Source organism: Cinclus cinclus, chromosome 14 (assembly GCF_963662255.1).
Source record: "Cinclus cinclus chromosome 14, bCinCin1.1, whole genome shotgun sequence".
NCBI lineage: Eukaryota > Metazoa > Chordata > Aves > Passeriformes > Cinclidae > Cinclus > Cinclus cinclus.
Window position 1 is genome coordinate 13451930 of NC_085059.1, and position 24747 is coordinate 13476676.

The 24747-nt window shown below is 39.8% G+C and overlaps 1 protein-coding gene across 1 annotated transcript in view; it reads right to left on the reverse strand.

The window, feature by feature from the left end:
• Positions 1–3886: 3886 nt before the first annotated feature.
• The window catches only part of FAM13B (family with sequence similarity 13 member B), a 45927-nt gene continuing 25066 nt past the window's right edge, over positions 3887–24747 (reverse strand). The window contains exons 10-25 of the mRNA XM_062501998.1: positions 21805–21940; positions 21558–21581; positions 19201–19262; positions 18613–18667; positions 18084–18231; positions 15531–15596; positions 14251–14461; positions 12642–12771; positions 12094–12175; positions 11594–11823; positions 11171–11254; positions 10273–10368; positions 7991–8074; positions 7723–7895; positions 7203–7304; positions 3887–6129 (exon numbers count right to left, since the gene is read on the reverse strand). Coding sequence (XP_062357982.1) covers positions 6006–6129; positions 7203–7304; positions 7723–7895; positions 7991–8074; positions 10273–10368; positions 11171–11254; positions 11594–11823; positions 12094–12175; positions 12642–12771; positions 14251–14461; positions 15531–15596; positions 18084–18231; positions 18613–18667; positions 19201–19262; positions 21558–21581; positions 21805–21940 — 1807 coding nt within the window. The 3' untranslated portion in view covers positions 3887–6005. The remainder of the gene's footprint in view (positions 6130–7202; positions 7305–7722; positions 7896–7990; positions 8075–10272; positions 10369–11170; positions 11255–11593; positions 11824–12093; positions 12176–12641; positions 12772–14250; positions 14462–15530; positions 15597–18083; positions 18232–18612; positions 18668–19200; positions 19263–21557; positions 21582–21804; positions 21941–24747) is intronic.

A 24747-nucleotide genomic window follows, 5' to 3' on the forward strand; every position in this document is an offset into this window, starting at 1 on the left:
TGTGTTGCAAATACATCTGCTGACCTCTGGACAGAGAGTCCAAGCTTCTCCAAAATCAGGAGCTACTTTTGTTCCCAACCAGTTGCTTTGGGGCCAAACCAATGGAGACAGTGCTAACAAAAAGGTAGGCTTTTTTCTTTCCTATAATCTTAAAATCTGCTGGTTGCGTTTTGGAAATTGAAGGATACAAAAGGAGTCACAGTTGCCTCCACTGTAACTTACACAAGCTATTTCTCCACAGGATACTATTTTTAACATCATAGGAATAGCAAAAGCTAAAACCATAAATAAAGAAAAATCACCAATTATGCCCATAAAGTCAAACGAAAGCTTGTTCAGGCCAGGTCATACACTGCAACAGCAGAATTGGCAGAAGGACTAGATCAGCAAGTTTTAGCAATTGTATAAAGTTGTGAGCTGGACATTTGCCCAAATGTGTACCAGAAAGAGATGTAAGGAAAACAAACAAGTTTCACAGCCATCTATTGGGTCACAGGCTACACCTACAGCAAGAAGAAATATTACTGCAACTTCCCTTCGCTTTGCTAAAAGGTTTCCACCAGTCTTAGTTCCACAGCTGGGGTAAGTCTTTGTCAGGACAACATATTTTTGTTTTAAAATCACTTCTACAGAAAGAAAGGCTGTAAACAGCCAGGTTGTAAACAGGCTAGCTGTAAACATTACTGCACAAAAATCCCTGCCATCTCTCCATACTTTTAAAAGAAATGTGTATTTTTGTATCCTGTTTTTTTGGGAGGCCCAGAAGGAAAGTCTACTTTCAGACGGATGTGGAACATTTCCCCCCACAATGCAGCGTGTATCTCTTCCTGCAGCAGTGATTGTGGTACTGGTGTCCCAGTCAGCCATGCTGGCTTTGAGATTTTTTTTTTTTTAAATCCCTCTGGTGTTGAATTTAGAGTTATCAAAGCTACAGGAATAGAAGGAACTTTGTCAAGGGTATCCAACTCCGAGGACAGAGACTCAGTCACAGCTCAGAGTGACATCTCCAGTGCAGCATTCCAGCAGGGTGTGGGAGTCTGTTCCTGCAGATGTTGTTCCCTGCCCCAGGCAGCTGTTGTCCTTGCTGAAGCCTCTCTGAGCGACAACCCAAGAGGCAGAAAAACTGCACAAAGTCGGTGATTTTAAGAAATTTTAAGTGCTTTTATGCTGGCTGACAACAGCTGTCCTCAGGCGGGAAGGTTATAGTAAAGCTTCAGGAAAGAGGGTACAGCAAAATGTCTGAGCTCAGCTGGTAAAAGACTGTTCACGCAGTTTAATTAATTTCTTCTGTGTACGGACAAGAGGGGCAGGACTGTCAATAAATGTATAAACAACCACCGCTTCTGGGTCTTTTCTCTGAACCTTTCAGGTGCTGTCCTGAGAACTGCCCAGCCCTGCTGGAGCTCTGGGCAGGCACCTCTACGAATGTCTGGATGACAGCAACTCCTCTGCCTCGCTCGGGCTGCTCTGACGCTCAGCTCTGTGACCAAGGGAGCAGATGCCGAGCGCCGGCAGCAGCCCGGAGCTGCTCCCTCCCTCCGCCCTCCCTTCCCCGACCCTTGCTCCGTTCATGCATGAGCTGCCGAGGTCAATGCTTATCTCTTAACAAGTCCGACGGCAGGTATCTGTTACCTTCAGAGAAAAAAGAACAAATTTCAGCTTTCAGGAAGAAGCCCCGAACTCTTTTCCTTGGCTCAGGAGCTCATGCCTGTCGGCACCAGAGGGCGCTTCGCTTCATCCTTGCACCAGCCGGAGCTCCGGGAACATCGTTTTTATTCCTCGATCCCTCTATTCCCGTAGCCCTAGAGACAAATTATGTGCAGACCAGAAGCTGTGCACTTCCAGGCAATCACTGCTGTCTGTTCATCGCTAGGACTCAGCTGCAGGAGAAGGAAAACTCGTGTCCAGGAGCCATCCGGACAATGCCCCAGGAAAACCCGGAGCAGCGCTGGGATTCAGCACCAGCTGCACTCCCCAGCCCCAGTCCCAGGCAAATTCTGCTGCGGCACATCTCGGCTCCTGCATGGCACACGGTCCCAGCCCCCAAAGCCCCTGGATCTTAGACAAATCTGAGGAGGAGCTGTATGTTACAGCCCACGTGCCGCATTGTCATGCTGCCACACGGGCTCCGTTCACCTTGTGTCTAATCCCAGTATGGAAGAGCAGGGTCACGGAGAAGGCAACAGAGCCATTCACAGGGTCCCAGAAGGAGAATTCCAGCCCAGCAGCACAGTCAGGGAACACAGGGCACACAGCACCCTTCCACAGGTCACTGATTCTGTACTTCGGTCTCCTGGCTAAGCCCAAGCCCTTTGCTCTCTTCTAAAGGGACCAGTTTTAAAAACTAAACCTCTCTTCCCTTCCCCTCCAAAGGGATTGTGTTGCCAGGCAGTAGCCCAGGACACTTGTCCCAGAACACGCAGGTCACTGAGGATGTGTTTATCCTGATTACTCAATAGCCTGAGAGCAGGAAAGCAGGTGTGTGACACCTTTGCCAACTACAACCTTTCCTCCTCTTGGCACCCCTCTCATACAGAGCCTCAAAACCTTTGGACACAATTCCTCTCCCAGAATTTCCCAAAAGAGCTTTCAAGCACTCACCCCACTCCCCTAGGACACAGGACACCCTCTCCACACCCTACCTGGCTTCTCCCTGCGTGCTCTGTGCCCTGCAGTGACACAAAGGCTCAGGCAAATCCGTTTGAAGAGGGAAAGCTTGGAAAACTCAAGACTTGCGTTGTCTCAGAACTGGTTCTCCAGTAACAGAAGATCTTCCTAATATAACTGAACTTTTTGCACCCTCAAAAGCATGCTTCTCCTCCATTTTGACTAATAGTGCTCAACACTTATTTTCCTCATTAAAATCTTAGCTCAGTGCACATCGATTTGAAGCAGTTCCCACTAAATCAGACTTTGAGGGAATTTTGTTTTCTTATTAGCATCCTGATTACAGCAAGCTTCATTGAATAAATAATGTAAAAAGGAAAAATGGGGGACTGTAGAACAGATCTGTAGGAACCTTGTTCAATCTTCAGGCCAATGTCCTAACTCTTTCCCATATTTTCAGAGAAAGGCCATGTTATCAGAGGTAAAGTTATTCTGTCCCAACCCAAAAAACAAGCCCAAAGCTGCCTTCCATCTCCTCTCCCTCAACTTTCTGGTTTCTTGTTCCCATTTACCTGCAATGCCACACTGTCCACAAGCACAATCTTCACCTTCAGGATTCCTTCAGCCCCTGCCATGCCTCAGGCTGAAGAGAGGTGGATTTTCACAGAACACAAGAGTCAGCTTTAGAAACCGTTCTCACTTTCTGTGAACTCACAACAACATACGATGAAATAAAGGCTGTTTGGTTCAGAGAAAAAGCATCCTCTGGTATGTACATACAGCAGTGTGCAAGAGCAGTGTTTCCTGGCCACAAACAGCAGTAACTGCTGCAGTACTGATTCCAGGGATGAGAGACCCTCATGGGTACAGAGACACAACCGACGTGCTCTGCAGCTGTGCTCGCACGTTCCCTGAGCCCAGCCAGGACCATGCTCCAAGCTCAGTCCAGGAGCCGCTGGGGCCCCTCTCCCGCACAGCCTGCACGGGTAGAACGCGGCTCCAGGCAATGCAGCTTCACCGGAGCCACCATCAGAGCAGATCGAGGAATTGGACCCACCCCACAACGCCCTGCAGCTACAAACAGCAGCAGCACTCAGCACTCCTTTTTAAGAGATGGCAGTGCAGGAGAAAGCATAATGAGAAACAAAGATAGAAAACAATAAAGGTTAAGGTACTTTTATTATAAAAGTCTATACAATGAGCACCAGACATAGCAATGCAATTATATCTGGTTTAGTTATATATATTCCATATCTATATATCCATATAGATATATAGGTTTTGCTTTTACCAAAGTAAAACTTATATCACAAAATGCCTAAGTTCTACCATTTATTTATTGCTCAACAAGGATGGCACAAAACACACTCAGCATAACTGTTGCCATGCTTATCTACTATACTGAATAAACAGCCAAACACTGCATAACAAACACAAAGCAGCTGTTAATTCTGAATTGGAACCAGTCTGATCACTCACTCACTTATAAAAATATTGGAATCATATAGATTTAAGCATTATAAAGGAGGAATATATTATTTAAAACATTTAAATAGTGCATATTGACATTTTGCATGTGGTATATAAAACACAAACATTCATGTACAACACTATACAGTACACATTAATTTCAATGTTTGGATACACCCGTGTCTGCAGACTGATAGAAAAGGAACTGAAGTGTACATTGCACAATGGAACTGAATAAAATTGGTAAATGGTCTCAAGACTAGTTTAACCTCATAATTTTCTAAGGTCCCAGATCACTTTGCAGTTAAAAAAAAAAGAAGAAAAAAAGGCATACCACCAGTGCTCAATAGTTTTAGTGCTTTTTTTTTTTTCTGAATTCCAAAATTACATGCCTACAAGCAGAGTGAAACAAACCAAGAAGTTTTCTACAGTACACAAATGAAATCTGAGCACTAAAAATCCTACTTGCAACCTATTTTATATGCTTCATGACAGAACAGCAAGTCTCTGAGGTTACGTGCGAGCCATTTCTTACATCATGAGAAAGTTCATTTTTGGTCTTTCATAAAGCAGAGTGAATCATTGCTATGTTGACATTAGCCAGTCATAAAAACATGCAGTGAGAGTAGGTGCATGCAGAACATGGCCACAATCAAACTGATACACTAAAATAAAAAAAAACCAAATAACTGAGAAAGCACCAGCCGAAATTAACATTTTGATTTTGCCAGATCAGAAACAGCTGCAGATGGCTGCTGCAGAGCAAAGCTAGTCCCTAAATCATCGTTCAGCACAGCAGATGTGATACTCAAAACATTATTTAGATTCAACTCTGAAGCTAAATCATGCAAGGCCCATAAACTGTTTTGCTTATATCATAAGGATTAGATAATGTATTTTTATTCTCCAACGGTAAAACAAAACCGTGATAAACAGCAGTAATCTTTCCACTCCAAACAAACGGTTCTCCCTGTGGTGCATGTTAACTACACTGATTTTAGCCCTTGACACCACACTCATTTCAGGTACAGTGGGATTTTAACTGTCCTAAGCCAGCTCCTTTCTGTGGAGCCACACAAGTCTGAGCACCACCAGATCTCCCAAACACCCAAGTGTTCATTGTGCTCCTCAAATCTTCTGAAAGCGGAGATGCCGTATCCAATTCAGCCCAAACACTACATCACCACTGGCTGACAACAACCGAAAAAGGGATCCAATGAACAACAATGACATGAGTCCTGTAGGCAGCATGTGATTGAACTTTTCAGTTTTCCAAGGTTTAAAAGCCACTAAGAAAAGGTCACTTTCTGGTCTTTCTGGTTTGTCCACTGTCATCTTTATCAAGGAGGAAACGTGACCACTAATGAGCAAAATCCATAGACGTTAATTATTACTGTGTATAGGTGCAATTTAGAATACAAAAAAAAAAAAAAAAAAAAAAAAACAAAGTTGTTCCACAGCAGTCCTTTGAAAGGAATTACAGTCTGTTTAAGTGTTCCAGGATTAAGAGCTGTACCCTTAATTTGCTGATTTTTTTAGGAAAGAGGAGTAGTTCAGTGTAGCATTACAATACTAATAATTTCTTCAACAATGCAAAAGGTTGGTAATAACAAAAGTCTCAAAGTTCTTGAATGCTAAAGAAAAAAAAAAGCTATGGCTGTTTTGGAACAGGATGGATCCATCTGGAATACAAAACTTTGATGGAAACTGTGTTTGCTAAAGTTGGATAGAGCAGTCTCAAACTCAGAAACCTTATTTGCTCTCTAGATAGGACCTACTTACCCTTCAAACATGTCCTAGTGGCACCATAGTAAAGTGCACAAACTGGTTTCTTTCAACAGTGCATGACACATGAACACAAGCACCCAATAAGTACAGGGGTAGTACATGGAAACAGCATGTTACTCAACAGGTTGGAGGAATATAATTTAAATTGATTTTGAAGAATCTTGCTTGCTGATAAGTACTTCTAACAGCCTCAGTTTGGCTTTGATTTTCTTGTACTCCCTGTACTCATCCAGCATTGGGACCCGATCTTCTTTCTGCACATTTCTGTAAAAAGAAAAACAAAATTTCAACTAAATCCTCCATCCTACAGCAAGCCAAACACAGAAGGAGCTACAGGAAGCTATTTTAGGGCAGATGAAAACATTATTGGCATCTTGTTCACCAACAGCAGGCAGGCATGACATTGTATTTTAGTTTATTGTCGTTCAAACTGCCATCACCTAAAATCTGAACTGAAAACCCAGCAGCATTTATTCAGCACAACTGCTGCAGCATAGGGTAATAATCTTGCCCCAAGCTCTCCTGGGAATTTTACTAACAGGATATGAGTATAATTTCAGATCCTGTGTACACACTACAGAAAAAGACAAATTTAAATCAATCTACATTTTTTACTGTAAGCAGATTGATGCAAAAATTGGCAGCAGAGCACTAATCTTACTGGACTAAAATAAATAATCTATTAATATAATTAACCTCATTATTTGCCATTGAAGTCAAAAGGAGTTTTGTCCCACATTCAGTAAGTGCACAGTGAAGTCATGTTACTAGAATCTGTGTGACCAGTGGTGCAGGAGTTTGTTCAGAAGAAATACAGGAGAAGTCACAGTCAAGTGCAAGTCAAGAGAGCATTTGCCAGTCAAGAAAGTGACCTCTTAGGAGGGTTGTCAGTTTTGTTCAAGACACGAGATGTCTCAAAAATACAATGGGCAGCAATGCAATCCAATTAATGACAAAACAAATTCAAATAAAAGCCTAAAAGAAATAAACAATATGGAGAAGAATAAAAATTATTAAAAATCCTTACTGGTAAAGCAAATATTCACTACCAGAACTGACCTACTGGAACAAGAGGCAAATGGGCAAACTTCCCTGCCCTACATTACAGAACAGGGATAATATGGTTATTAAAAAAAACAAACAAAAAAAAGTTTTAGTAGGTATTTTTAAATGCTAGTTTTTTAAATTGAGCTGTTAAAAATACACGAAGTTATCTCCCTCAGGAGATTATTCACAGCACATGAAACAGATCAGATTCCAGCTGACAACATTCAAAGTTATAAAATATACTTGGCTATAAGGCTGCAGCCCAGCATAAAGTTTTGTGCTAAACAAACCTTCCATTCTGCTGATAAAACTCCTCTTCAAATTCTCGTAATGTCTTACGTAGCTTCTTTTTCTCAGCTCTGGCTTTCCACAGTTGCTCCAATAATTCAGGCCTAAAAATTTCAAGTGAAAGAAGAATCTGTTGGCTGTACAATAGAATTTAAATTACTCAGAAACAACTGAGCTAGCTGCACTAATAATTTATTTGTCTGGCTCATAAGGAATATGCTGTCAGTTTGAAAGTGAAATACTGAGAAGAAACTAGCAGTTAATAAAGGGGTATAAATTTTCTGCTGTCTACACAGCTCAAGCAAGGCTGAAGAAGGTTTAGAAGGTAGTAAATAATTCACTGAGTACAAAAAGATCTTAGTCAGACATGTCAGAGCAAAGAACACTCATTCAATCCAAACATTTCCTGAGAAGTGCTGAACATGTCACTCCCTTCCACCCAACAGCATAGATTTAGTATCATGACTCTAATTACAATAATTACAACTACTATAATTGAAGTATCCACTTAATTGTCCATACATAGAAGCAGCTCGGGTGCTGGAAAGCCTCAGGTCCCGGGTGAGTTTCTCTTGACCATCTTCAACATCAGACTCAGAGTTTTCAACTGGGCTTAGAATGGGCTGTGTTTGGGCAGCAGTTTTTAAGATATCGCTAAGGTCTGTAGAAAAACCATCACTTTCCTCCTCTTCTTCCTGAAAGTGAAAACAGAAATTCAAAACAAATATGATGCACTTCAGTTCCCTATTACAAGTGCTGAGAAGTATTTTTTTAAATGCACTGTGCCTACCTTAATTTCTTCAAAGAAATGGGCAGTTTCACCTTCAATAATGGGCTGCAACATCTGCCCCCGCCTCTTGGTTGATGGTGATCCCTGAAAAAATTGAAATTTGTTTCAAAATGTACAGTAAGACAGTAAGTGCTGTCTGAAGTCAGAATTACATTGAAGTCACCCAGTGTTTCCTCTTTGAGATGAATAAAAGACTGCAAACATACTTAAAGAGCACAAATAAAATAACCATACAACCCAAAAAGCTTGGATACCCAAGGTATCTTTGACACAGAAATAAATGTCGCAGATTATAATTTATTTTAAAATACTCATTTTCAGACTTAAAATTAAAAGCATTTGCTCTCTCCATGTTTTGTTGAAGATTCATAAATGCAGTGATAGCTCTGAATTTTGCATTTAGTCTTGTTCCTCCCAAACCAAAGCACAGTTACAGAGGCCAGAGCTGGTTATCCAGCCAGGCATCCACTGGGAATACTCCTGTCAAGTTCTTTTTCCAGACCCCTCTGAAGCCATGCAGTTGGAAGTGTGAAATCAGAGCTATCTGTTGCCACCTCAGAATGAAAATCCTCTGAACTCCAGCCTAAAGCAGGTGTCCCTGTGCTTTCCAGGTGCTTGTTGCACACCTGCCATAATATCCTGCTCATCCCTTATCCCCAGACAGCAGAAGCAATACCAACAGATGGTCTCTGGACAGGAAAAAGGTGAAACACAAAAGCCACACAGACAATGACCTGTCAAAAACTTTAGTTCATGAAAGGTAAATAGTCTCCTGCTTCTCTGGACACTTCCATACATGCTTCAGTGCATGTCATTAGTGTACCAGGATACAGTAAGAGGTATCTCATAGAATCAATTGTTATATAAACCTAAAAATCCATTCTCAAAATATCTGGCACTGTATACAGACTACTTAGAAGCTACCACTGAACAATCACTGGCAGTAAGAGAGATCTCCTCATATCTCTTACAGGTTTCAAAAGCAAAAACCTGTGAAAAAGATTTTACAGATGATTCCTAATCTGTGCTATAGGCAACATGTTACTGACATCTCTCCTGGATTTAAAATTCTTCTGGTGGGCTATCACCCATCCCTTTATTTCACAGCCAAAAAGCCAGAATGACTGGTTCAGGCTACCCAGAATTTAAAACCCATCTCAGCTGAAGTGTCAGATTTCCGAGGGGAGAGAAGGGATAGAGCTCAACCAGTCAAGGGCACTACCAAAAAGCTGTGACTCACCAGTCACAGAGAAACACATCGGTGCCTAAGAGCAACCTATGTTTATGGAGTTCAGAAAGGGATTCTGATAAAAAAAGCCTTTAAATTTGAGTATCATGCAAATCATGCTTCTCATTAAAAAGAACTACCAAAAAAAATGCACATGCAAAAAAGGCAGAATTTGACCTGGTCCCTTTATCTCAATGTACTCCAGCTTAGAGGGGAGAGCTAAGGACTGTCAGTGACAATGTAACAGCAGATTAAGTTCCTGCTGAGTAAGCCCAGCTACCTATGTCTGGGAAGAACTGTCTGTTCAAAGAGATTATCTCACTTCAGCTATGCAGTCCCTTCCTTCCAAAAGGGTTAGCAGCCAACATCCAAACAGGTATTTTGCAAGTCTGGGTCAGTATGCAACGCTTGGATTATGGCTCATGCAGAACAAACCAGCTGGCTGTCATTCCTCAACTGTTTTACAGCTACTATAAACAAGGTTACATCAGTTTCTTTGCACAGTACGAAAACTCCTTCTTCATCTCTTAGAAGACCACAGAGAGGGGATAGAAAATTCAGAAGGAAATGAAGTGAAAACACAATGAAAAACCACAGATGTTGTACAGATGCTGCAGGTGTTGGCAACATGTCTCTTTCTGGGGAAGCATGAAGGAATGAAATGGTTCTGATGGCAATCCTGTCACTCAAGCCTCTGCTGACAGCAACCTGCACTGCAACTGGTGTTACTATTCTGGGGAGGACTAAAAGTACAGTATGTCCTGTGGATCCATACCTAGCATAGGCACTTGGGAACATCTCAGCCACAGCAAGTTAGCACAGCTCACTTACTTGCACAGAGAACCATTTAATTTCCAAGAGCCATCAAGGTCACAGCTTGGAACTGCTCTGTTCTCAGCAGTAAATCGATCAAATGCCTCAAGTACAATAACAACAACATCTTACATCTTCCACAAGAAAGATGTTTCACAGAACAGTGTTACTAGCTCTTCTAAAGGCAGCCTCCCAGTTCCAAAGTGGGAAAATAAATAGAAATAGCATTTGTTTTACTCACAAGAATAGGAGTAATGCTTGCTCTAGTTAACATTTGTTTTACAAGTCTGTATCTGTCATAAAGTGGCTTCACAATATGTCTTTCTTCTCTAGTAACCTAGAGGCAGAGAAACCACAGAATTAATTATACTGGTCACTCAATCACAGACAAGCAAACACAAGGACGTGTGCTTCTCCTGCCAGGCCATCAACACTCCAACTAGGAATATAAAACTACCTTAAATTGTGTGTATGAAAGGGGGTTTAATGGAGATAAGAAGGAGTAAATGGGTACTTTTTCATTCTCTCTCACTTGAACACCCTGTATTTTTCAGGCAAAAGATTTAAACACTTCCTAAAAATTATGGGAGCTTCAGCACAGGCATACCCTCTGTCTTTAAAGATCCATGGAAAAGAGGCAAAAAAGGGACCAAGAACTGGGGGAAAAGACGTGTGCCTGGCTATGATGATGGCCCTACAGAAATGAAAGGGAAAAAAAGAAAAAGATGAAACTGTAGAGAAGGGGGTGGGAACTGTCTTTTCATTTCTGTTTCTGTGAAATCCAGAATAACATTTCCAGTCTTTTCTCAGGAAATTCAATAATCTTGTTTACTCTTAAGACATCTCTTAGCCCCACAAGACATATAAAGCACCAAATGACACCCATCACTTAGCACACTCCAATAACCTGCTGATTTCTGAAAAGGGGGCCTATTAATACATACTTTTTTTTTTTTTTAAGAAGTCAATGCAGGAAGTTCCTCAGATGGCAACATGGAGGCCAATAGATACCTTTGTGTTTTGGAAAAGGAAAAATAAGAACCTCCCACACCAGCATTAAATTCTGGTCTCACTATTGCTTGAGAATTACTGCTGTCTATGCACACAATGACACAGTTTGAAATAAAGCCAAGCATTACCGGCCGTCCATGTTGGCTTTCATAATACAGGAGGCTCTTCTGCAGAGATGTTTTCTCTTCTACCAAATGGTCCTTTGTCATTTTCTATCAAGAATAATTAGTATTTAATCAAACACAAGTAATTTTTACTTGCTATATAGATGCCTAAGCCAAACTTAGCTTAGTTAATATAATACAACCCACCTTCTTCCATTTAAAGCTGTTCAATACTGTCAGCAGATACTTGTAAATATTTTAATATGGAGCAAGGAAAATGTGGTTCATGTTGAAGATTTCTCCACTGAATCTGAAATATGATAGCCTTGCAAAGGGCTGCTAGCCAGAGGAATCATCACGTTGATAAAGTGGTATCTCAAGTATCTGACAGTGCTCTGTTTCCCACTCATTCTCTTAGAAAGAGCCTATCCATAACCTTATGCTTACCTTTATATCTTCTGGTAAACATCTCTCAACTCGTTTTTCCTTTAATCTTTTCAAAATGAGTTCAAGTGTCGCCTCCTTGGTTGGCTTCTTCTCTTTCTGCACAACCTGCATCTCATCTTCATTTTCTTCATCCTCTTGGTCAAGAGAGGAACCAAAGCTTTTTGGAAGAGTGTTACTTCGTGGACGAGTTTGAGGTATGAATTCTCCCTCTGAGCTCCTCTGCTTTGCATCTGAAATGGGAAATATGGCTCAATCCAAAGGTTTAAAAGAAATAACACCCTCAGTTTGTTTAACTGCAAATACAGGAACATAGCAATTTGAATAGGGAAAATTTCTCTCCTAAAGAACTAAAGAATAAGAATAATTTGATTTTTGGATAGTCCAGAATGCAGAAATTAAACATTTTTAAGTGCTGTGGAATTTTAGTGCATGACTTAGCCATTTCAGTCATGGAGATAATTTGTGTTGGTAGAGAGTGAGAAACTGTAGCAATCTCTTACCTTTTATTTGCTTTCTCAATTTCGTAAGTTCAGTCATCCATTTTAAAACTTTTGGATTGGCTGCAATATCACTATAGGAGGGCTGAAAAAATACAAATAAGCCACATATTAAAACAAACACACTAAATCTTGTTTATAAATACTTCTTTCAAGATTTGGTAATATTTGTGATGGGGAATGTGAACGGTTACATGCATGCCACTCAGTATCAGATCAGATCTCAGTGCCAATGTAAGGACAACACTTGAGAAAATGAAACTGAAACAACTTCAGCAGCTGAACCATAGAGTGGTAAGACATTTCTGCTTTTCCACACATCTCATCTGAAATACCCTCAGTCTCACAGCAGAACTGTCACTCTGTCCTCCTTTGGCTCTGGCATTCTGGCACATTTTCTAATATTGCTGTTTCTCAGCTCCCTTTTGCAGACAGCAGTGTGTAACAAAATTCTCATTTGTGATCACAGTTATTCAGTGATCAACTAAAAGAGTCACTCAGCCCTCCCATGCAATTCTTTATCCTGAGTAAAAACAGAAGTGCTAACCTACCTTACTGTTTTTCTCTTTTTCAAACTGTTCCTCAAATTGCTTTATTTTTTTCTGTAATTTCTTGACAAGTTGATAAGGTGTCTTGTCTTCCCTTTTGTCATCTTTTGAGCTAAAGGATGCTCTTCGTGTTCTGTTTAAAAACATTTTAAATGTCATTTAGATAACTAAGTGCAAACAACAAGTCTTTTAAGTAAGATATGAATAATTTCATTTTTCCTCCAGTTCATAATCCATTAATTTCAAGTTTTCAGAGTTATTTACTCAAACTGCTTTCAGCTGCTATCTTCAAGATGGGACATGACTTTTGTCTCCCTAATATCAGTAATAGCCACAACAGAAAAACCAATTTGAAATCCTACTGTCATGTACCATTAATTGCAAACTTTCTGGTGCCCGGGTTATTTACCAAAGTTACTATATACTCAGGTGTTCTCCAAGAACTGGGCACAGAATAAAGCCCAGGCTAGAAAATACCACTGAACAATCCTTGGTATTTCAACAGCTTCATTCAACTGTTTCAGGCAAGTTAAGAGATACTTAAGACAAAAAGTATCCATAGACCTTGCTAGCCTTCCTAAAAAATTTCTTAAATTTTACTTACAGAGTTCTAAAGCATGTTGTTTTGGTTTTATATAATCTTTCACATAGCTCCTTGACATGTGCTGCTCTTGCAAAGCATTTTTGTTTCAAGACTGACATGAGAATTTTCCAGAACACTTATACAAGGTGTCTGAAACCTCCCTCAATACAGCCAGTGACATCTATGTAGTTCAAGATATTAGCAATACTAATCTAATAATCTACTGGAGCAGATCCTTATTAGTTTTAAATGAGGAGAACAGCTGTTATCATCAGCACTTTCCTGCAGGTCAGTGTTCTATACCATTTTAACAGTACTTGTTAAGTAGCCTCTGTGGCTACTTGGAGAAAACTTGCACAAGGTTCTTTTTTCATCAATAAATCTGTCAGACTAACAACTAGAAACTCTAAACTTGTTCCAATCTCCTCTTTCAGGTTTTCTCATTTTTATGAGATTATCTCTTCCCTAACGAGCATGAAAATCCTTCTCAACTTCCCTTTCCCAGTAACAGTAGCAGACAGTATAGGTCACCAGTTATTTACAGATTAGGAGAATCACACTGCCCTGTTCATACAAATAATCTGCATCTTGTTTAGTGACAACGCTACCTTAACAAACAAGGTTAAAAAAAAAAAAAGCCAGATCTTACATAAAATCACAGACCAGAGTCTAGCAAAGCCAGGTAAACAAAGGATATAAATACTTCCAGCCCAGGAAGCACCATTTGTCCGAAGCCCTGACCAAAATGCCAGGGAAAACTCTGCAATCTTGTCCTATTTTTATCCTCTTTTCCTTCATATCTGTCAGTGGCCACTTGGAGAGACACAATCCCACCCCAGCTGAATCTCTGCTCTGACTCACTCCAGCAGTTCCTGGGCAGGCAGAGCAGCCAAACAGCCACACAGTGTTACACATGACCTTGGTCTTCAGTTCACTCAGATCATGACAACCCCGCAGCAATCTCCAGAAGCTGTATTTTCATCCTGGCAGTAACACTTCCTGCCCACCAGACTGCATTAAAATACACACCTAACAAAAGAAAGTGCTTTGGATGAAGAGTCTAACGCTTCTGGATCATGTAAGAAACGCTGGCTTTGCCCAAAATCCAAACTCCGATGTGACAATATGGGGTGACAGTCCTCTTCCAATGGATGATTAGTCATCCTCCCTGCCTGTGGGGAAAGCTGAGCTTCTCCAGATTCACTGTCCTCTTGCCAAGACTTGAAAGCAGGAAATGGATCTAGAAGATAAAAAAAAAAAAAGACACAAAATGGCACTTTTCTGTTAAGAGAACTATAAACAAGAGTCGAAACAAAAATGTGAACCCAATGCTTAGTCTTGTATGCTCTAGAGGATGTGGTGTCATACACAAAGTGAATAAAAACAGTGAAATACATCAGAAAGCTACAAATTCTGTCATATAACTGAAAGAAAAAGGTACGGAAATGAAGTATGCACACTAGGATCCCTTTTTCAAAGTGTATCTTAGGAGTATGCATTTCTGAGCAGTTCAACAATATAAAAGAGTGTTATTTATGTATCAGAAATATAAAGTAAGAAGAATATGCTTATTGTCCATTGCAGTATTTTGCTGTGGAAATTAATTGTCATACTGTACACATGTACTTTGAAAGGTTGTACTCTTGGTTTTGAAGAAGGTAAGTCTGACAGTACCTCTTTTGGTACAATGCCCATTTGCTTAAGTCTTTTTCAAGGAGTGTTTTTGGATTTTATGATAAATTTTATCTTGACACCACTGAGAAAAAGAGATTTCTTAATTTGTGGAAGGTGATTTTTTAGGAGGGAGATTCCAAAACAATCAATTCATTCAAATCCCTATGAAAAGCACCCTGCTAATATCCCTTATAATTCTTTGATATGGTTTCCGTACTGCCTAAAAAAAAGCCTGATATAGCCTTTCAATTATTTTAATTTAAAATCCCACCCCCATTTTCTTCCAGAGTTGCATGTTTTTCTTCTAGTTCAAATCAGAAATTTGAAAACTGGGTTCAAAGTGTGCAGAACAACAATAAAACCCACAAAGTAATCTTAAAAAAAAATAACCCTTGTACCTGCTTTCCATCGTACATTTACTAAGCATGATTGGGAATTTTTTTTGTTGTTTTTCAGTGTGATCTTGCCTGTTTGCACAGTACAAGACCCAAGAAAGGGACCTTTTTGAATTAAGAAAAAAACTGCAGATCAGAATATTCCCAAGATATAAGGGACAGCAGGTGAAGGGTTAGTTAGAAAGCAAACCATCAACTATCAAAAGGCAGATAACTGAACGTATGGCGAACCATACTTACCCTCCCCTTCTCTCTGCAGATGCATTGTTTTGAAATCAATGAGGGGGAAAGTGATAGGGCATGGCGCTAATAAAATGAAAAAGAATGGCAAAAATACTAAAGTGAACACACAGCACAGTCAGAACAAACTATACATAACATGTAAAGCAGGAAGATACAGTACCAGGGAAAAACATCCCATCTTTTTGGACCAGGCCCTGAGCACTCTCAGCTTCCAAGCAACTCCCATGGCAGGTAAGGATGCTCAGTCCTCAGCCAATTGGAACTTTTTACTGGAAAGGTTTACAAAGAACTGGCAGAGGAATAGTAAAGACTTACTGCAGTTTAACAAGAGACTCATGCATCCTCACATGAACAAAAGGCAAGATCTAATGATTTTGCCCAGAGCTTGTAAATAACAGAGATGCCAGTGATTTCCAAAAAGCAGGGCAAATGCAGAAAAACACTCAGAAATATAAATCAACCATTCTGCATTTTCACCTTGGGCCAGGAAGCATTTGATGTTGATTTTCAAGAACTCTGTTGCATACAGGCCTTTGAGTTTTCTATTAGATTGGCTTTAATAACCCAAATCCTGTAACTGAATTTGGACTAGTACAGATTTCTTATCAAAGCCACTCCACTTCAGTGGAATGCCACAAGGACTTGCAGTGCCTTGGAAGGCTGAGTTCCTAACAACCATTCTAAACAGGACTGAAGAATAGTCAATGTTCAAGTACTTCACAGTGAAATAAGACCTCCTGCAAAGAACATGATTTAATACCAAGAAGATATAATATAAATTTATAAAGAGATATGCTGCTTTATTTCCAAAACAAAGGTCATAAAGCTATTTGTGGAAGTAAAACCAAAAGCAATTTCATGAGTAGATTTAAGGAAATAATGAAAATGGATGCCACAAACCTTCTGAGAATACATATTAGGTCATCTTAACACAAATAGAGGATGCAACAAAACATAATGTGCAAGTAAGCAATTAAACTAAATAAAACACTGAAAACAAACAGGATTTTTATGCTTGTTTTAGCTTTAGACTGCTCTTAACTTGGGCAACAAGACTGAAAATCTGGATTCAGTGTCTTTGGGTGCCTGCAATTTGACTTCTTTGTGCCATGACATATTCTGAAAGTCAATTTGCTAAGGCTCAAGCACCAACCTGCAAATATTGTACAAAGCAAATGAAACCAACTGCAACTTGAAAACCTCATTATTTGCCAAAGGGTTAAAAGGGAAATGTGGACTCACGAAGGCAATTAATTTGCAAGACGTCAACAGCAGTGACAAACTAACAATCAATTATCAGCACTTGACACTTGAGCTTCGGGACAAAGCTCTATGTGCTGACATGTGACAGCTCTAAGCTGCACTGTTACAGAACACACATTCCAGCTTTACCTCCCTCATTTTAATATTTCCAACACTAACCACAAGTCAAGTGCACTGATTCCTTGTTACCAGTGTCTTGCTAAGGTTTCACTGTGAAAGTATTAAAGGCATCTCAAGGAAAAGCTGTCACTGGAAGAAGCTGCTGAAAAATTAAAACTCTGTCCCTGCACAGTTTACCTGCACTACATCTATCAAGTTGTATTGCAAGTTTTCCAAATCAGATATAAGTGGCCTGTGGCCACTGCACTGTCAGTGACAGTTCACAGTGGTTTAGTAGCTTACATCACTTGCATTTTTTAAGGTGTGATGACTCCAGGTATCAACACCAGGCAGAGGAAACATGATATAAGGAAGACAAAAAAGAGAAGTATTTTGAAAAGAAGGTATTGACAAGTGTTTTGCTCTGGTCACAAAGGGCTTATGGTTGTTTTAAGTAAAACAGAAGTCTTAACAGCCATTACCAGACATTTGAGCAATAAAATTCAGTCAAGCCACAATCTCAAGAGATTCCTAAGCCTGGCAGGCAGTGAAGAATAAGGTCACAAACACAGGGAATCTTGTCTGAGAGAAAACTGTTACAATTATTTTATTTTCCTAAAATGCAAACCATGGAAGGAGAATGGGCACAGAAGAATATCCACCTGCAACTTTAGCCTTTATTTGAAAATTTAGAACTGCTTCAAGTTGTCCAATGACATGGAAACCAAAACAACTGACAGATTTTTCAGAAAAATTGAAATATGAACTGCTGTGTTTGGCAGGTTAGTGATTTTAAGTCAAATTCAGCTAATTCAATAGTCTACATTTAATAAAACAAAGACAAACAAGACACAATGAGAATTTTAACTGAATGATATAATTAGACAAACTGTTTTTAAGACTTGGATGAGAGACTCAGGGTCATGGAACTTTAAAAACAATAAAAACCAAAGCCAAACAAAACATGCCTCCTAGAATGAAACTCGGACTTTTTAGTTTCTCCTTATATATTTTTAAGGTCCTTAATTAAGTTGCAGATGGTGCTGAAACAAGATGAGACCTATGTCACGACTTGGTTGATCTTACCACGTTTGCAGGAACATGTTGTTGTCTGCTGCTTCAACTTTGTAAATTGTTTTATTTATCACTCCTCCCTAAATATACTGTGAGCTAAAGAGTGAAAATTACCTTCCCACTTGTCACCATCAGATACATTCTTCAGATCCAGATGTGGTACTTGGACACCTGGAGCCTCCTCGGGAACATTAGTGCTGCCATCCCCCAACACCTCTGAGTCAGTGTTTGCATTAAGATCACAAGTCTTGCTACTTGAATCCTGTATTTAAGGAACAGAATAATTTTATTATTACTTAGCAGCTGGAAATCAGGTACTTAAGCAGTTCCAGCACTTCCAGAAATTTTAAGGGAAAAAAAAAAAAAATCTTTCCAAACTTGAGGAATTACATAGGGACACACACCCCAACAGCAATCAATTCTTTACATTAGAAAACATTTCTTACATGAGATGCATAAGCATAAACTTGCTCTGCTGCCCTAAGTTTCTGTGAACTGACATGATGAGTTCTCTAACAGAGGTCTTGCAAACCTTGCAGCACCAACCACCATAAGATGTTAAAAGCAAAATTTATTGTGTTACAAGAAATACAAATGTAGAGTAAGATGCAGTGCATCTGTATATAAATTAAATCTTTCTTACCAGAAATGCCTCTGAAGATATTCTACCATTGCCATCAAGCAATATACTATTTTCCCTGAAAAGAAGACATGGACCTCATTATCATTTTAAATGGACAGTAAACACTATACACTCCCTGTATATATTTTTTTTTATGAAACCCATGCAGTTTTAGCAGATAGGCAATGTATTTACTTAAGGCAATAATTAAAGCTCTGAGAGATAAAAGTTAGATTACTTTTTTCCACTCTCTGATATTCACATTGAATTTCAAGTTGTAGCATGCAAACAACAACTAGACTTGAACAAAGCTGGAAATAAAAACAGCCCAGACCTTTATTCTCAAATTGAGAGTAAGTACTTTAAAACTCAACAGAACTAAAACTGAAACTTCATCAGTGCTGAACTAAAGCTGCAAATTAACAAAGCTTTCTGGATAGTTGCTGTTTCTAACATTTATTCTTCAATCATTAAGAGCAATAAAATGTGCCAAAACTTTTAAAAGAAAATTTTTATTCCTCTGTTTATCTTGCCCAGAACATAGAGTTGCTCACAAAAAAAGCTTTAGGTTAATCATCTAGGTTTGTATGACTATAGAAAAACACAAACCTTTCACTATTATTTTCTCCATCTTCATCTTCATCGCATGATTTCACTAATATGTCTGCAGCCTGTTGGGGAAAAGCATTGTTTAGAAAGATCTAGAAATGGCTCTCTCAACAGAAGACATTTCCAAAATCATGTCTGACCATGGAACATCCTCAAGAAATAAAACCTTCTTGTGTATGAGGATTGAAATCCCACTTTTAACCATGTGACATTTTTACATTTTCAAGTAGGGCCAGTTATCAGGTGTTTTAATCACCAGAAGTCAGATGACTTTCCATCTTCAGATTAACCATTTTTTTATTATTTCTTCAATAAAAGTTATACCTAAAATTATCACTCATGACAGGAAGTTTGGGATTATTAAAATCATGGCAGTTTGTATATCCTAGTCTCAAAAACATTGTGCCCAGCATATATGAAATGAAACAAGTCTGACAAACTTTTTAAGGAGCTACTAATCCCTGTTACTAAATAAAGCAACAACAGAATTGGAAGGGGATGAAGAAATGCTGTCAGTTCTCTGACACCACCTCACAAAACAAGTTCAGATGAATCCATGTCACCACTTTGTTCACTACAAGTATTTTGCCAAAGCCCAGTACTTGACTTCTTCAGAAAAGTGTCTCATTTGTGGGAATACAAGAAATTTGAAATATAAAATGTGTCATTTGGTTTTAGACTTTGAGAATTCTTGCAAAATTATCTTTACAGTGTCTGAATATAACAAGTTACCAGGAGAGTTCAAACATACTAACAGTTGCTAGTTTTATGCTGACAGCAACTGACACCCATATCAGAAAAAAGACTGTTCTTCTGTTGATATTATTTCAGTCCTCAAGTCAAATTCCAATTTAGGGAAACAATTTTTAATTACAGTGCATTTGTCATACTCAGATAATTTCCACCCTGGAGATGAGCTGTTTAAGTCTTGCATAGCCACACTTACTGGAGTTGTGGAAACAGCTGTTTCTATTTCCATTTTGAGCCCAAAGGAGAACTCATATGCAGAACTTTCTTTTCCTACAACACTACACATTCCTCTCAAAATCCTACCACACAGGAAAATCACATTTCCCCTTAACTTCTTCTTAAAAGGTACAACTCTCCAATAACATTTGAAATGGAGTATTAAAAAGATGGCAAAAAACTAACATTGAAGAAAACAAAACTTGACACTGAAATGTCACCTTACCACTCACAGCAATGGACAATAGAAACAATAGAAATCTACCAAAAGAGCCAAAAAAAGGCCAAGAGTGATAGCAGGTATGACAACAAAACTATTTCTATTGTGCACTCCCAAGCATCATGTTCCCCTTTATATCCAACACCATGCTTTATGTATTTTATGCTATAGGGTAACAATCTAATTATTGTTTCAAAACAAGTTTTGGCACTAAAGCATGAGGAAAGAACCAGGACCACAAATATATTTTGTGAAATTTAATTTACAGAATGGGATTCCAAAACAATATGCTAGTTTCTGGGAACAACTGGAAAATTTGTCTTGCTAGGTGATTCAAGAGAGTCATTTGGGATCCCCAAAAGCAAACAGAAGCCCAACAACAGAATACATCACAACAGTGAAAAGCACTAAGGAAACATTTTGTTTTAGTAAGAATAGAAAGTCCAGAAGACTCAGTTTCACTATGCTAAGGCATCCATTTCCATCCTTTCAAGTTCAAAGACCAATTAATTCTTCTAGTTAATTTAAGTCTACTAACAATAGGTTTGCTTATCTGGTCATCTCTGAGGAAACCCTCAGGAAGATTTATGGACTCACAGGCAAGAAGCTGAAAACCATTGCAGGAACTTCTCTACACATGTGTAACAAACATCTCCACCCACAGAATTCACCACTTAGATTTGTAACAACAAAAGTGTTAGCAAATAAATAAGGAACTATAGATTTGATATTTTTCATTAGAAGGGCTTATCTGACAGCTGCATATGTGCTGCTTGATACAGCATGGAAGAATACACTCTTCTCTTGATAACTTTACTGTTGTCCTTGATTTAGTTTTTGTCAGCACATATTTTACAGAATTCCTTGATTGCATCAACTAGGGAAGAGATAAAGATGTGCTGAAAAGAACAGGACATCACTGCCTACCATAGAAGAAACTGGAGATAGAGAGGAAAGGCTGTAACTAGCTAACAACAAACCACACCTTCCTAGCACAAGCACAGCCAAGAGGCTGCTAAGTCTCAAGGTGACTGCTGCCCTTTCCTGATCCATGCAAGGTGACTGTGGGCTATGCTGCAGCCTCAGCTCTACAGCTTCTGCTCCTCAGGAAGCCTTTACTAACACAGATGCTGCTCCAACCAGTGCTGTGCTGCCTCATACAGTGACTTACCTCAGCAGAAGGAAGGGCTGGTATCTGTGAAAGAAGAACGGAAAAATCAGTCAGAGTCCAACCAAGTCACACCAAAGTAGACAAAAATTTCTCGGTGCACATGGCACAGAAAAGAAGACAACTGACTGCACAGAGCAAGAGCACCATGTAATGCTATGTCAGAGTTCTTGTGAAAACTTGGATCTCTAGAGCACTAAAGTTGCAACTTTAGTTTGTGATTTCACATACAGGAGATTCTTCCTCTCACCTGAATGCTTTGTTCTTCCTCAGTTACAGTATCATGTTTTATAGCTTCAATGTCTAAATCAGTGCAAACCAATACTTCAGAGCAGTCTCCTGTGTTTTCACTGCTACCAGTGTCATTATCTTCAATAACATCACTCCTAAAGATACAAACAGAAAGACTTCAGAAACCTTTTGTTACACCTTTAAAAAATAAAATAAAAAAGAAACACTTTTATTTCACCTTTAAACATTATCAAAAATCAGAATGTTTTTTGTTTGGGTTTTTTATTTAACAGAATTATTCTGACCTGCAGGGAAAATTAATTATGTGATGTCTTGTACATCCTTACATGAGAGACATATTAAAATGTATTTATTTGGTTCTTGTCTGAAGGGTCAGTCATACACCCTGCACTTACCATACCAACCTAAGGAATTAAAACACAACAGCCAGAAGCAATAACATCCTGAAATTACAGTGACTCGGTGACATTGCTGAGGCTCCTCTCAGCACTGAAATACTCAAACATTCCTCTTAGTACTGAAAGCCACTTAGTTTACAGCTACTATTACTGTGCTCTCCTCCAGTGAGAAATCCCATTATTTCTAACATTTGGTATGCTGAGACTTCAACTTAAGGCATATAACATTACAGCCAGATTAAAACTAATTGACACCATATTTGAATTCACATGTAATCTTTGTGTGTCACTATCCCTTACCATGTAACTCTGTCATTCATCACAAGCTTTGACTTGCTTGCATTCCTTTTCCTCATTCAAAAAGATTTCCAAACCACCTTAAGAAAGCTCCTTCTCTATCTATCAGTGTGCTGGTTGTACCTTGAAGGCACCTAGGGGAAGGGCATACTAGGAAGCTTTTCTCCATGAGAACTTCCTCTGTGAATTGATAGGGCCAATTGAAGACTGGTTTAGTTGTTGACAGCCTGAGAAACCAATTGGAAAAGTCACTTTGCTCGTGAATCACATTTGAAGCAAGTAAACCCCGGGAAAGCTCTCTTGCATTTCTGGCCTTTCACGAGGTAACACTGACCTGGCCCGGGCCAGGCAGGGTTGGGTTCCGGAGGCTGCCGGGCCCCGTTTTTAACCAGGGGCCCCAGTGGCCAAGGGGAGCAGAGCCCATTGCTGGGATTCTCGCCTTTTCCCGGTGTGTCCCTGCCCTGCCCCGGCTCGGAGCAGCCCTGGGGTGGCCGAGCCCGCCCGGCCGCCCTCACGGGCTGGGGGGAGGCAGCCGGGCCCGGTTCGGGAGAGCCCCCAGGGCTTTGTGTGCTGGGCAGGGCAGAGGGAGAACCCCCGGGCTGCGGCTGGAGCTGGGGGCGGGCAGCGCCGGGGGAACCGTGGAGACACAGCCTTGGCACCCATTTCTCCTCTGGCTGCGCTTTGCAGTTTTCATCCTGACCCTCCAGTGTGGCCTGGGCGGCCTGAGATCCTGACACAGCTCCAGCACGGCCTGGCAAAAACCCTGCGACTTCTGGGTGAGATTTTAACTTTTCCCATGATCAGGTAAGACTTACAGACCCTTAATCCTTCCTTGGGTGAGAGGAAGAAGAACACAAGGGATACACCGAAGTCAATGAAGTAAAAGCTAAGTTTCTAGATGGAAGGAGAATGAGGAGACGCCATGAAGATTGCCTGAAATATCTGTTTGTAAAGTTATAGGGATGAACTGTACTACGCTAAAAAAATTCCTTTAAATTAGAGAAAGACATGGTGGGGGAGGGTGGGGTGAGGTGTAAAGTGTTTGAAGAATCCTTTGCCCCAAGGGAAAAAGGGGGATCTCTGTTCCTGGGAATGATGTATGAACAGAGAGAAGTGAGCTGAAGAGAACTTTTGCCTTTGAGCAGCTCATCCTTAAAAGTAATACCCTGTGACTTTGACATGGCCCACAAGCACAGCTCTGGGAAGGCTGTGAAGTGGGAGGAGTTTCATGATCGCAGATCCCGGGTGGCTGCTTTTCATGAATAAAGTGGAGTCAGGAGAGAACTGGTTTTTTTCCTCTCGTAAAAAGATCCCTATAGCTGAAAAGAAGAAACTCCTCTCCCTAAAGTGAACTGAAAAAGATTATTTAAGTACGGAATTAACTGAAGTGCCTCTGTATGTTGTTAAAGTATGAAAAGGGGAAGGAGAGCGTACTCTGAAGATCTGTTCTGAATTTATTATTATTTTTGTGTTATTAATAAAGTTTTTCTTTATCCCCTGTTAAGTTTTAAGCCTACTTTGCTTTTACTACGAATTCTATTTCACAACAGAAGGTAAATATATTAAAATTGACAAACCCAAAATGTAACAATCAGATACAGAGATAATCAACAGGACAGGTTGAAAACTGACATTTTAACTCTTTTTTTCTTCAATCCAGCCATTAAGTTAGTACTAAGAAACTGGCACTGGATCACTGCTTTTTTCAGTTCTTAATTTAACTGTGTATTTGCCTTGTGCACAGTCAGCTGCTTTAAAGAACCCAGACACCCCCTTGAAGAACGATATCATGTATCCTCTCTTACAGTTAATCCACAGTGGAATGATGATCAGAAGCATTTGGAGTGCCTGTGCCAGAGGAGGATACTGGTTTCCAACCGGCAGTGATGGCACTTGGAGACTCCCTCTCTGAGATCAGCCAACCTTTACAGCACTTAAACTGGGACTGAAGGAATTCAGCTGCTACAGGGCTGTGAGGCAATTACCGACTTGCAAATTACTTTAAAGACATTGAATCTTTAGCACTAAAACTCAGATTTAATTGATCACTACCAGCAATGATTATTACTTTTATAATCCACTGCAAACTTTATGCCTGTCTTCTAAAACCACTAAAGATTGAACAATTTAGAAAAGAGCATTTGAGTCGCTGAACACTTCACGTATTTCAGACTCTGTTCACATATTCCAGCTCTGAGCAACAAAGAAATTTAGGTACTGAAATCTTAACAACACATTTTTGAAGT